A 15,113-nucleotide genomic window follows, 5' to 3' on the forward strand; every position below is an offset into this window, starting at 1 on the left:
TTCTAATCATAATGGTAAAGGAGAATCATGCCATAGACACAGCCAGGATCGCAGGGGGAAGTTGGCCACGATGAAATGGGCACACATGGTGATGATGGTGATTACAGAGAACAAAACACACTAGTAGTGCACTGCACTTTTGCCAACCTGGCAGCATACAGAATACTAAGTTGATTGGGAAGCTTCAGAATAGCTGAGACTTTTGCTTTATAAGGCTAGCTTTCATGATCTCTTTTTGTGACTCTCACAGATGCAGATGTCCCTGCCAGGAGACATTGCCTCTCTACCACCATGGCCCCAGCTGGTAACCAAGGAGCTGAAGAAGCATTGTCAGACTTTACAAGCTTATCATCCATCAGCAAACACTTTCACTTTGGTGGGTCCTTATGCGTGTTTAGGGTGGCACTGGGTCAGGAGCATGGCACTCGTGTGCAGGAGGTGGTGTCTGAAGCAGAGGGAACTGTGGTTAGTCCCCCTGGAAGGATAAAGGACAGGCACAGCCCTGCCCAGATGGATTCAACATTGAGTTCAACAACTTCACGCCATGAACTCTGTCTTCCATTTTGATTTGTTTTCTTTCCCACCCCCAAGGGCCAGTCTATATCTTGATTTCATGTTTTTGCTTTCAGAGAGGGATGTTTATTATCCAGCCATTAACACTGGCTCTAGACCAATGCTTTGTAACCATGATCACTACCTTTGCCTTTTATTACATGACATCTTTGTTATTTACTCTCTCTCGTCTGCTAAACTATCACAGACCTTCCCTTTTCAACAGCATGAAACCCATCACATTCCTACCTCTCTTCAGGTCTGAAGAAGTTATACTCAACTTGAAACGTTAACACTTTCTCTCCACAAATGCTGCCAGGCCTCCTGAGCTTTTCCAGCAGTCTTTATTTTTATTTCAGATTTCCAACATCTGCAGCATTTTATTTTTATTTCAGCATAATGTTTCTGCTTTTTTACTCAATACCTCTACTTATGAAACCTAAGATCCCATTTTCTTTGCTATCTACTCCCTCAATATGTCCTGCTGCCTTTAAAGAGCTATACACATGAACCTCCAGACCCCTCTGTCCCTGCACACACTTTAGAACCGTGTCATTAAGTCTCGCCCTATCCCTTTTGCCAAAATGGCTCACCTCATAATTTTTTATATTAAATTCTATCTGCCATTTGTCTGTCCACTCTACTAATCTATCTGTGTCCTGTTGCAGTTGGTTCATATCATCCTCACTGTTTGCCATTTCTGTAAGTTAGGTATCACCTGCATTTATGAAATTTTACTCTGCATTCCAATATCAAATATCAAATCAAATGTAATGTGCTAGTGCCAAAAGTATTATTAAATCCTTGGAAAACAGGATGAGGGGTACACAGATGGGTAACTTCAGCAAGAGGAGGTTTCTATAGTGCTGGACAGGAGTGCAGAACAGACTGGGTCTGTAATACAAAGGCACAACAGCACAATCTGCACTTGTGTATAAGTTGCAAGAATTTGAACTTCATTGAATTTATCCTAGACTGTTGGATTGTCAGGATTTGCGAATATTTATCAAGAGCTTCATGTGCAGAACATCAAACTGCACAGATTTTAACAAAAAAAACAGAAGGAAGTCCCTAAACTCATCACACATACTGTTGCTCTGACATTCGATAAGGCCTGGAAATGGGCAAGGAATCCCAGCTTCATCACTAACTCTCACTGGCTGCGTCCAATGCAAAGTACATGGTGCCTGCTCAAGTTTGCAATGTATTTCCCTTCCAAACAGCACTTTTCCCTTCCTAGCAGCACTGTAGGTGTACCTACACCAGATAGACTGCAACGCATCTCAAAGGCAATTAGGCATGAGCAACAAATGCCAGCCTTTCCAGCATCGCTCACATCCCATGAAAAGAATTTTTAGAAGTGCAGCCAGTGCTAAGCACATTATTAAGCAGCTGCACACCTAAAGGACAAAATTGTGAAAAGCCAGCACAAGTTCAGGCTAGGCTGTGCTACTTAAAGTCTTTCTGCACCTCTTAAAGAACAGGTGCATTTTGACTGGAGGAGGTGGGAAGAGTGTCTGACCTCCAAGTAGAGTGACTATGGCACAATATGTCAGAGAGCAAGCTCCAAAGGTTTCTTGTGCAGCACTGGAGGCCTCAGTGCAGGAGGCGAACAGGACAGGTTCTTGACCCATTGATGACCAACTGGAAACTCTCCAGAAGACATTGCAAGGGCAATGGGAAAAGGTAATTATCATGTGCTCTTGTGTTTAGTCAATAACAGCAGTCTATCCCCAAGGACCTAGATGCAGCTCTGTAAGAAGTTTAATGATCATGTATGAGTGGTTAAGGTCACGGAATACATCTTCAAATGTCAAATTCCAATAACTACACCACCAGCCTCACACACTGCTCAATGTGCCACAGCCTCACCACATGCCCACCAACAATCCCTATCGGTCGGGAATCATATCGAACATCATAGCTTCACCTCACCCTTACCCATTTAGCACTGCTGGAAATCCGACAAGCACATCTCACAACTTGCCTACACTGCCAGCAATTCAACCATGACAGCAGCATTACCTATACTTACTAATGCATCTCCCTCTCTCTTGCAGAACAAGGTGGAACAGAACTGCAGGTATCATCATCTAACCAGTGGGGAGTGGGCACAACTGCATACCCTCACCCTGATGGAGGGAAGGACACACAGCACCACTACAGTAGCCATGACCAGCTGTGTGGCTGTAATCATCGAAGATGAAGCATGTTGATACTTAATCCTCCATGTCACATCTCACTGCCCCCTTATCCCACAATGCCTCCTATATGCAAGCTGCAGATGGTATAAGAATACAAATTTTGTTTTCCTCACAAACCCTCACCACAACCCTACGCTTGTTCCTTCTCCTTTTAGATATCCAAGAACTTTAACTTGGCTAGGCATTGATGGAAGAGGAACAGCTCACAGCTCAGATATTGATACTGCATGTATTTTAGAGGATAGCTTAGAGGCAGGATCTGCACATGGTAAGAAAATAGGCACCAGTGGCCTTGAACCAAGGCAGGGTGAAAGGGTAACGCAGGCACTAGCTTGCCAGTAGTGAGGTCCTACATGAGTTCTGCTGCAGAGGACTCAGATAAGAACTTCAATGGAACTCTGTACAAAAAATGGTTGATGTAAATGGACATATGAACATACAAATTAAGAGCAAGAATAGGCAACTCGGCCCCTCGAGCCTGCTCCGCCATTCAATAAAATCATGGCTGATCTGATTGTACTCTCAACTCCACATTCCCACCTACCTCAGATAACCATTTACCCCTTTGCTTATCAAGAATCTACCTACCTCTGCCTTAAAAATATTCAAAGTCCCTGCTTCCATCACCTTTGAGGAAGAGAGTTCCAAAGGCTCATGACCCTCAGCGAAAAACAATCTCATCTCTGTCTTAAATGGGTGACCCCTTATTTTTAAATACAAGAGGAAACATCCTTTTCACATCCAACCTATCAAGACCTCTCAGGATCTTATATGTATCAATCAAGTCACCTCTTACACATCTAAACTCCAGTGGATACAAGCCTAGCCTGTCCAACCTTTCCTCATAAGACAACCCGCCTATTCCAGGTATTAGTCTAGTAAATCTTTTCTGAACTGCTTCCAACACATTTACATCCTTCCTTAAATAAGATGACCAATACTGTACACATTAATTGATGGCCAATGCCTCAGCTTCCAATGTAGCACAAGTAGAAGCCACCCAATGTGCGAGTGCTGCAGTGGAAGCTCAGACTCAAGTCATGCAAGTCAGATTGACATCACACAAGCTTGTCCCATTTAAGACATGGCGCAAAATAATTTGAAGGTACTTTGCACTGAAATGAACAGGCCACACACAATGTAAATGCTTCTGTGATGCTTTTATAGTAACAGCCTCAATGAGAATCACTGATTCAGTAAGAACATCATCAATAGTATTTTTTTAACTAAAGCTTCGTATAGTATTATGACTTTTTACAATACACACAGTGGCCAAAAAATTTGATTGTGTAGCCCCTGTATTTTTGCCGTTATGGATATCTTTTCAGGTCCAAAATGCTGTCTGCACAGCACAAGCACACTTCTGGTGGGGGCGGCCCATTGCCGCTTTGGGTGGGTTGATAGCACGGGTGTGGTATATGCGGCCCTGGTGCCTGTACTTCCACCTTTACCAATATGGTGGCTTGCATACTTTGAGTGCCATCTACCGTACTGAATGCTTAGGTGCCCATTTTATACCTGAAAAACAGGTGTTGTCAATAAATTGTTAGGCTGTATACCAATTCTCAACTTTGTTTGGAGTTCTATAAAAACGGATATTACAGCTGGCAGTCAGGCGTTCACTACTTATGTGCAGACAGACAGCATAAGTGATCAAATCAAGCACATTTAAATGTTCCTGTTGTCCAAGTTTCGAGCAAATTGTGGAGTTACCAACCTTAAGAGGAAATGTCTCATGACAAATGTGAATGCTATTACAAATACTGCTATATTAAAAGTTAACAACGTGATAAATGTTTCATTACAGAATGTTTCCTTTAATGGAATGCAATTATGTCCAAAGGTTATTGACTTAAAATGGTTACATGAATAAGCACATTCAAAGTATACTTAGGGGTTTCGTTTCCTCTGGTGGCATACTGCTAAACACATTTGTACTTTTATTGCACAATTGCTTCACTCAATTGTGTTAAACTGGTTAATGATTGCTCTAAAATAGCAAACAAAGAAATTTGGTGCAAATCTATTATTCAGCATGCCACCAAAGGAAATTAAAGCTACGATGTCCCTTTTAAAGAAAACTCTCACCTTTCTCTTTAAATCTAAGAACAAAACCTCAAGAAAAATTAAGCTGATAAAGTAGCCCTTTACATTAAGTTCATCAAAGGTTATTTTAAATTGCTGCAACAAGACAACAGTTACGGACATAATTTCAGTAGCAATGGAAATCTGGTATGTACGTACCTGAGAAATCTTTCCAGATCGTCTCTGCTGCACTGGGACCAGGATACATCCCCCAAATTTTGCCCTTTGATCCATTCCCCAGACATGATATGGAGGCGATCTGCACAGGATGGATGATCATTGTCATGATTCATTCCCATACTGAATTTGAAGAAAAGTTTAAAAAAAATGCATATTGTTTTACTGACAGTTAAAAACAAATTAGTAGTACAACTGAAGCATGTCAATAGCAGGACATTTATTATGCACGAAACGTTTTTGCTTCAAATGTGTCAGGTAATGTCTTAAAAAGCAAGGGCTAACAGATTTAGTACACTTTCTTTAAACAGAGTAAAATAAAAATCTTTCTGGATTTCATTTTTTTTATTTAGATTAAATATGGACAAAGGAGGTCTTTGGTGCTTTGGGTAGTGCCTTTTAGCCAGAAGCTTTGGGTTGAAGTCCCACTCCGGGACTTGATGGCCAAGGAAGGCGCATTCATAATGCAGCCAAACAGGTTGTGTAGCAATCTGCAAATCCTTTCAACCAATGGCAATGGCAGGCGGCAAGAATGGGATAGATTCCTCGTCAGCCATGTGGTGGAAAGAAATTGGAGCCTTTGCCATCGCTATCCATAGCTCTAGGCTACAACATGCATGCAAAAGTGTATGTTGTCACAGCAACTCAGACTCCTTTTCTCAGTTGGCTGGATGACTAGTGTGGATGAGATTGGTGCCAACAACACAGGGTTTGATCCCCGCTCTGGCTGGGATGGATACGGGACCTGCCTCTTTGCCCTACTAGTGGCGGAGATCATGGCACTGTGGGTCAGACCTGCTTCGGGCAGAGAACTGAAGAAAATGATGATACATGGACAATACTTCACGGGTGTGAAAAAGAACATTTTAACTTGATAAAATATGAAGGTGCACGCGTCATTACTGGTGATACCAAGGCAGATAGAAACAATTTACACATATTGAAATAAGTTATTATTTAATAATAAAGAGAACAGAATAAATCATGGAGCAAGAGTTGATAAATTCCTCACTGGTTCAGAAGGTTGCATTACTGTAATTTGTGGTAATAGATTTGTGGTTTCTCCACATTTACACATGGCATATTAGAAAATAAGAAAATTTGGCCATATTACCTTTCGAGCTGCATTTCCTAGACCATTGAGTCAAACCAGTTATTTAATTATCTAACAAAATTCCTTGCAAAATTATTCCCTAACTTCTGCACAAAAGATGGTTTGAGAAAAACTCCACAATATCCATCTATGTTAAAGCATCCATTATTCAAATCTGACAGCTTTTTTTTGCTTTTTTACAGATAACATTCCCATGACTACAGAAACTACAGTGCTCCATGCAGCATCCACTGGGATGAAGGATTACTTCAGAATTAGGTGTAGCCTTCTGGCAAAGTTAATCAAATTGGTATCCCAATCGTAATATGGACTAAATTTTAAACATGAAAAGTTGATGCACTTAATCAAGGTTATTCAATGTACTATAGATGCATTTACTTCAAAGTCAACCAGCAGAACCCAATCAAGCATCAGTTTAGTGCTAGTAGCCTACTCTTTAAAAAACTAGCCTGATCTTATTGAGGTTCTGTTCATGATGTGAAAAGTTTCTTGAATCATGTCACAAGGCAACACAAGATTTGGTAATTCTAAACAAATTACCTTTTCAACACTTTGAGCCAAGGTCCTAACTAATAAATGTACTAATAAATGTAATAAAATTATAACATGCAAAAATTATATACTTGTAATTACTTGTGCCCCCACTAATTATCGCATGTTTATGTAGTGGCCAAAACCTTCTTTAAGCATTAGATGGCTCGATAAAGCATTGGTAGAAGTTCCATTCTTTTTTTATAAAGGTCTTCAAGGAAAGCTTTTAAATGTTCTTCCCTTTGAATCTGAAAGTGCAACTAACATGAAGCACATACTTTGAAGCACCTGCGTTTATCATAAGTTACAGCCACAAATAAGTTATCTTCCAAAGTCAATCTTCCCCGTTACATTTGTAAGTGGATACTTCACGGCCTTAATATTTCTGTGGATCCATAGTAATTGACAAATGAAACACACTCAAACATGACTGCTTCAACAAAGATATGTTTCTGAAAAATGGGAGAATTCACCATTTAGTATTAATTCTGAACTGGCATAAAATTAATGGGGGCCAAATTTTTGCCTTTATTAATCCCTGACAATTATTTTACTTCTGCTCTGATGCACTAGCATCAGCTTGGTTTTTAGGTGGTTGCAGTCCAAACTGACTTGCTTATCATTTATCTATAGTACAGTACACTTCACAAATGCATAATTCATGTTAAATCAATTATCATATAAAGACTATTTGTACTCTGCGTTTTCATGCATTTTTTGTTAGTGCAAGCAAAGGTCAAGTTCAGATTTTTATTATAGCCTGATTTGCGTACTTTCTGTATTATACTTAATTTAAATATGAACATTCTTGAACATACTTTTCAATTGAAGGAGAAGTTTCATCTGTGCACTTTGTGACATACGTCATATTTTTAACACACAGGTTTACAATTTAGTTTACTCATAATGCACAGAAGAAATGCCCATCCTCCCCAACTCAAGATTATATCAAATCACTTATCAAATATTCCTTCTCTTGAATTTCATAAAGGTACTAAATTTATTTAGTTGCTTGGTAGTACAGAACTTGATTATTGCTGAAAAATGAGACATGCTGTTGAAGCTTCTCATTTTGTACACACCAGGACAGATGTAAGAATACCAAATATCAAAGGGAACTGCAATTTATACTGTATGAAAAGGGAGTGGATTCTGATTGGTAAAAGCATCGCCATGGAGAATACACCAGGGAACAGGTAACTGCTAAGTGTTTGTTTAAATTCAAACCAGGCAAGTTCACTCTGAATGGTCAAGGCATTCCCATGGGGAATGGACAAATGAATGGCAGTCCTACATCTTTTTAGTTGAAAAAGGCACAATGCGTGGACACATTCTTTTTGTTTGCAAAAGACAGGGTCCTGTGTGTGGTTCATTCCCCACGGCAATGCCTTGGCCAATCAGAGTCAACTTCCCTGGTTTGAATTTAAATAAAAGCTTTGCGGCTAACTGATCCCAGGTGCATTCCCCATGGCAACACTTCTATCAATCAGAGCCCAACTTGCCAATCAGCATTCTCCTCGCATGCAGTACAAATTGCTGTTTCCCTGGAGATTTGGTATTCTTGTGACTGTCCTGATAGGTGCAAGACAAAAAGCTTCGACAGCAAGTCTCTTTTTTCAGCAATACTAATGTATTTAACCTATTTAATATTTATTACAGACCTATTGATAATAATTAGTTATTGATCACTTTACAAACACGTAACAATTCAGTGCATTACAATTTGGCATGCTGAGCCAAAATACAATAGTATTTAGTGTGCTTTAAGCCAAATAGCCACATCAAAATCCCACGCCAAGAGTTTCCACTGTATTCTAGTACACAGTGGAACCACCTCGGACTACATACATCAACCTATACGCCAAGTCTTTCACATTGTCTGATGAGAGCTAGATTTAAAAAGCTCTGTCTGAAAGCTTCTTTAAGCATTAGATGGCTCACAGCTGCACTGGTTGAAAACTGTGCCAAAATCTTGTTCATTTTATATAAAAAGCCTTTAAACAGAGAAGGGACCTAAACAAAAGGCTTACTATGATGAAGTTGGAAAAAGAAAATATGACAATCTTATTAAAAGAAGCAATGATAGCGTTGATACTTATGGCCAGTCTAGTTGAAACCTTTTATGTGCACTCTACCTTGAAGTTGATAATATGTTTAACATGATTAAAATGCAATAGACATACACCTGAAATGATGGTAATTAATTCACTTTCACCATTATTGTGTACCTTTTCAATAACAACCAAAATCTTCCAGCGGGATTTTTTCAATTAAACAGATCAGTTGAACCACTCAACTTTAAGAGGCCATTAAGCTGTGGCTTATGTCAAACACCATTTTATATAAACATGCAAAAATGGAGTTCATATGTAAAGTTTATTCATTTTGAATGAATTGTATTTTTGTATGCTAATTGTATGTATTTTCCGATTAACTGTATAAAGCTTTATAAAGTGTGGTGTTATACAAGTCACAAATCCTGTTTTGCACAAGACGAGGGATTTCATTGCTTTCTATGTCACCATCTAGCAATTTAAGGTCACATATAGTACAATTATATACAATGGGTAGCACCTTCGACCTAAGGGGGGATTGTTCTACTATACCAGTGCAACATTTTCTCATTTAACTTAGCATCTTTTCTACAGCCTCTCAGAGAGACATTGCCAATACAAAGGAAAATTGGTGGGATGTATAATGGGCAGTCAATCCCCTACCTCCTGTTCTATTGGTAGGACATAAAACAGATGGCCAATCTGCTACCTTCATTTTGCAGAACCACTAAAATTGAATTTTATTCCCCACATTTCTTAATTTATCATATTTTTCGATTTTGTTCACCCACTATAATCTTGGTTTATCAGATTTTGGTATTTAGGCATTACCTGCAGTTCTTGAAAGATGCCAGCTTGCCCTTACCAAAGTCTCCTCACCTGGCTATTCTTCCGAAAACCTTTGGCGGTCAAACCTCCACACTGCTGGGGTGACCCTTATCATTGAGTCATAGCTTCATCTCTCCCTCTAATCCAGAGGCAACTACTCCCCCATCAACTTGTTCCATTTTCACATCCAACCATCTCCCATAGTCTCTTTGCTCCCACAGCCTTGACCATTGTCAAGAAACTTTCCAACCACCTCACTGCATCACTTCATGCCCATATACTGCACCCTTTACCAACCCCACTTCCTTTTGCACCCATTCCTGGAAAACACTCTCTACCCAAGTCACTTACAACTATACATTCAAGTCCCAGCAGCCTAGACTTTGACCTTCTAATCCACCAAACTTCTGTAGTTGGCGATTTGCTAAACGACTTCCTCATTTTTACCGTTAATGCCCTTGTCACCAGCAATATCTTTACTCTCACCCATCCTAGTCATCCCTCCTGGTAAGGTCCCCAATTTCATTCCCTCAAGTCTCAGGGGCACAGACCTTAGCGCCAACAATTATAACTATCCGTCACTACACCTGGCTATTTAAAAAAATGTGATTTAAACCCTGATCATCATCACTAAACTATGTTACAAGATGCAACAGCAATCATTTGTGTGTTTTACTCTGCCAAAATCACCCACTACTCCAGGATCATTCTGGAATGCAAAGAAAATCTTGGCTTCTTTTTCCCACTACTAGCAAACTTCTTAAGCCCCTCTCTCCTCCTCTCTTTCCTCACTTCTAACAAGTTTAAAGAGCTCATGTATCTCTGTCACCAAGTTGGGATCATCCATTCAGCTACTTCTATAGTTGAGCCCATTCTTCTTGCCCACCACGTTAACCCTTACCCCAACCCCTTCTCCCCCTCTTTATCTCCCACTCATTTCCCTATCTGCCTTCATGACTTTTCCAAGCTTGTGTTGTTCATAACATCCAGCTCCTGCTCCCTTGATCCTATTCTGATCCCGTCCAAGCCTCATGTTGGCTGATATTGCAAATGGTTCCCTCTCATCAGGTACTGACTCCTCCTCTTTGAAAGCTCTGGTTATCTGCTGCCTGCCACCCCTCGCACTGTTGAAAAAATCTTGACCCTTTGATAACTGCAAACACCATCTGCCTCCAATATTCTTCTCCTCTGCTAGGTTCTTGAAAATGTTGCTGTCTTCCAAATATGTGCCTATCTTTCTCACAGCTCCCTGCTTGAATCTCTTCAGTCTGAATTTCACCCTTCCAAAAACAGCCCCAACTAAAGACATAAATTACTGTGACTGTGATCATGGTGCATTAGCCTTTCGCATCCTCCTTGACCTCCATGCAGCCTTTGCAATGCTTGACAATACCATTCTCATCCAATACTTTTTGAATGTTGTCCCTCTCAGAGGGGTTGCCTTCACCTGGTACCACTCTTACTTACCCAATATAGCTAGAGTATCACCAGCAATGACTTCTCTTCCTACTTCAGTAATGTCACTTCAAGAGTTCACAAAAATCTCTCTCTGACCACCTCCTCCTCCTCAGACACATGTTGCCCTTTAGGAACAAAAACAGAAAATGCTGGAAAAACTCAGCAAGTCTGACAGCATCTGTCGCAAGAGAAACAGAGTTAATGTATGACCCTTCCAGACTCGAAATGTTAACTTTGTTTCTCTCTCCACAGATGCTGTCGGACTTGCTGAGTTTTTCCTGCATTTTCTGTTTTCATTTCAGATTTCCAGGATACTCAATATTTTGCTTTTGCCCTTTAGGAATATCAGTTGCCACGTACATGTGTGAAGACACGCTGATCTAACTTTCCATAACTTCTTTTAATGGCCTTTTTTTCAGGCAGCCTGTTATGGAGCAGCCACAATTTCCACTACATGAACAATGATAAGACAGGAGCCATTCTCTTCAAGCTCCATCATAAAATTCATACAGCTCCATCCCCCTCCCACCTAATGGCACACCTAAACCAGACCATGGCATCTTATCTGACCCTGAGCTGAGTGCCAGACTGCATATTCCATCCGTCATAAGGCCATATGCTTCACCTCCACAACACTAACTGTTGTCACCCCTGCCTCAGCCTATCCCTTGGTGAACTCTTCATCCATGCTTTTGCTCCCTCCAAGTGCCTATTCCAGTGCTTTCCTGGTTGGCCTCACATCCTCCAAAACTCTGCTGACTGTAACCTATCACTGTCACCCATTGCATCGATCCTAGCTGATTTACATTAGTTACCAGTCAATTAGCACTTCAAATTTAAAATTCTCATCCTTGTACTAATGGTTTTATCTCTGTTTTCCTGAATTTTGTGCAACTCCATTATTGCTGGCTGTGCCCTCAGCTGCCTAGTTCTGTAATTTTCTCCCTAAACCCCTCAACCTCCCCGTTTCCTTCTTCTCCTTTAACACATTTCTTAAAAGTAATCTATTTGACCAGGTTTTTGGCCACCCCTTCAGTTGCTCCTCCTTTAGCTTGGCATTCTTTTTACTTCCTTATGCCTCTGTGAAACACTTGGGATGTTTATATGAAAGGTGCAAAATAAATTTTTAATGTTTATATGGCCTGTAAAATCCTTAAAACTTAAGCCATTATGGAGAATACACGTTGCAACACATCCTGATTTATTATATACCTAACGCATTTCTCAACTTCATAATTATTCAGTAGGATTGGTAGATTTTGAACATTCAATGTAAAGTACGCTGGTACTGAGCCACAGAGCATGACCACTCACTGCCAAGAGTGATGTTTGATAGCTAATTCCAGGCAGCTCTGAGGACTTCCAAGCAAGGAAGCATCAGGATATGGCTGGGGGAGAAAATGGCAGGAGGAATAGCTAGCTGGGGATATCCTCCTTTGGAGTACCTCAAGCCTCTTAGCAGCTGACATAAATGGGATTTGGCAATGAATTGGAAGCAGCCTGACCAGCTTCTTGACAGCAGAGCATCGAGTCAATTCTGAATTAGAATTTCATGGGAATAATTTATATTGGAAAATTAATTCAATAGCTCTTGACAATTTCAAAATCTTAAGTGACTATATTGCAGCTGATACAGTCCATTGGGCAACATAATTTTTGCTATTAGAACATCCGGAAATAAACTGAACATCATACTTGATGAAGAATGTCTACCTAATTGTTTCAATCAATCATGATTGTGAAAAATGACATCTTGTACTTAGTAGGGACGGCACAGTCTTACAAAGTAATTTTACAAACAGCCTTGAGGCCCAGTAAGGGTGTTGAAAGCAAACAATTACTTATGAATAACAATAACTGAGTCATAATCTATGATTGCTTTGTGTTTTGTATCTTTGGAAAATAGTGCACAAGCCCACTTCGCCTGTGTCTACTTGCGTGTTTAGTTCAGAGAATCTCATTTTGTCCTACATTCTAGCATTGGGATATAAACTATGAGTATTAACAGCTGTTTAACAAAGTTAAAACAAACATCTGGTGTTCACAAAAACAGAGCTTATGTCAAGTTTTGGATGCATAGAGTTCTTCATGACTAAACACTGCGTCTCTTCCACATGAGGTTTTCCTCCATTTTGCATCCTTTGTGCCAGACTAACTACACAGTGGAACAAAAAGTGCTGAGGAGCCCGGTGCCATTTTTTTTGCCAGTATAAACCCCATTCAGATGTTTCTCTGTCTCTGAAGTATGTTTCCAGTAACTCAACAGGTCAAGGAAGCAACCTGCCAGGATGTCTTGTCTCATGGTGGTGTGCACTGTAATTTGTCACTTCAAAGGGGATTCAAGATGCTTTCCTAGGGGGGGCAGGGAGATGTAGGAGATTAATCCCAGCAGAAGAAGCAGGCAATGGGCAGCCTTTTGCAAGAAGGTGAAGCACATGGGAGCCCTGTGCCAGCTGCAAAATAGTTGTGACTGAAACTCATCCTTTTTCTAAGTTCCATCTGCGACCACTGCATATGTAGTCAAACCGACATATTCTACCTAGAAAGACCAACACATCATTTCAATCTACACATTTCCCTTTCTGTTACAACCAAGCATGTGAACCACATAAAAACCATTATGTGAAACATCCTCTAAGGAAATCCCCAACTTGCCAAAAACTGTGCTCCACTTCTATGTCTGGGAGCCGTAATTGTTCCTTAATAGGGTATAGGGAATAGGTTACTACATAAGACAGCCCCGGTTTGCCTTATTAGGCTATGAGTGAAAGAACACTTGCAGGGGAATAAAATACTTTAGAGAATTAGCACATGGTATGCAAGACAACATAGGTGGGAATGTGAAAAATGCTTTTAACATTGCATTGATTCAAGTTGTTGTTGTGGGTGTTGGCTACATCTTAGCAGGTTTTGATGAAGTCTTCATAGTCTGAAGTAGGTTAACTGTATTCATTGGCTCTTAGGACTATTTATAAATATACAGTAAAGGGTGCAAGCTAGGAACTATCTCCATGCTTGGGTCTGCACACAGCTCTGTCTAGCACCACACTGACTCTGGGTGCAGGTCATGTGCTTTCTTACACCACTGTGTAGTAGTACTGTACTCAGTCCCACATTAACCCTATATGTGCCAGATCCTTACAATATGCCTCCCTCAAGTCTTTATCTAATGTATGTTAAGTGATTATAATTTACCTTATGTCCTATATTGTTATTACTAGCATACATTTACATTGTCATTACTACATTATCACAGTGCCATCTCCCCCCTTCAGGTCCTGAATTCAAAGATTCAGGCGGTCTGGAGGCCTCATAACCCTTCCATAACTTGTTTGCGCCACTGTTGGAGGAGTGGTAGGCTCTGTCACTGCTAGTTCTTACTGTAGGTTTGGAGGCTGCTCTGGCATCTGAGTATGTTTTCAACATATCTTTCATTCTTTCATGTTGAACTCCACTTGGGCAGTTTGGCTGTTGTGATCTGTGGCTGCTACCCTAACTCATTTCATGCGGGGTGGACGAACATCGTGTTCATCTCCTTGTAACTTCTTTCACTTTTTCTGTCATCATGTGGGTCATCTTGATGTCCTCTATGCCAGAGAATGAGCATTCCTGAGACTAGAATGAGGCTTAGTGGTACAATCACCTCTGCGTTTAACTGTCGGCAATAGGAAGCTGCTAGCAAGTTCCAACATCTTCTGTGGCTTTAGCATGCTGGCGGGGAGTTGCAGCATATGTTCAGTGGTTGCAGTGTTGACCTGTTGTACCATTGTTGGAGCCTGATCAAAAGACTCATCGGACTGCTGGTCACTCTCTTTAACATCTTCCACTGGAGGTGTCATGGTTACCTCCTGGATGGTTGGCTGGTCTGACCATTGAAGGTTTTCTGACCAGTAACAAGAATGGACAACCCTGCTCTGCAAAGGGAGAGGCCAGTTCAAAGCTGAAGTCCCAGTCAGGATATTGTTTTTCGTTTGAGTACTCAGGGACTTGCAGTTCTGTATAATTAATAACAGTAGTTGTCTTGACATCTGCTATTTTGAGGAGGTCCACAGCTACACGGCATCTGTGCTCAAGGGAGAGAAAGGCTGGTTGCAGATGACATACATCAGC

The 15,113-nt window shown here is 40.6% G+C and overlaps 1 protein-coding gene across 1 annotated transcript in view; it reads right to left on the reverse strand.

Moving 5' to 3' along the window:
* Positions 1-15,113, reverse strand: part of LOC121276736 (A disintegrin and metalloproteinase with thrombospondin motifs 19-like) — a 548,651-nt gene that overhangs the window by 365,559 nt on the left and 167,979 nt on the right. Inside the window, exon 9 of the mRNA XM_041185281.1 lies at positions 5,001-5,141. Coding sequence (XP_041041215.1) covers positions 5,001-5,141 — 141 coding nt within the window. The remainder of the gene's footprint in view (positions 1-5,000; positions 5,142-15,113) is intronic.

Source organism: Carcharodon carcharias, chromosome 4, assembly GCF_017639515.1.
Source record: "Carcharodon carcharias isolate sCarCar2 chromosome 4, sCarCar2.pri, whole genome shotgun sequence".
Taxonomy (NCBI): Eukaryota; Metazoa; Chordata; class Chondrichthyes; order Lamniformes; family Lamnidae; genus Carcharodon; species Carcharodon carcharias.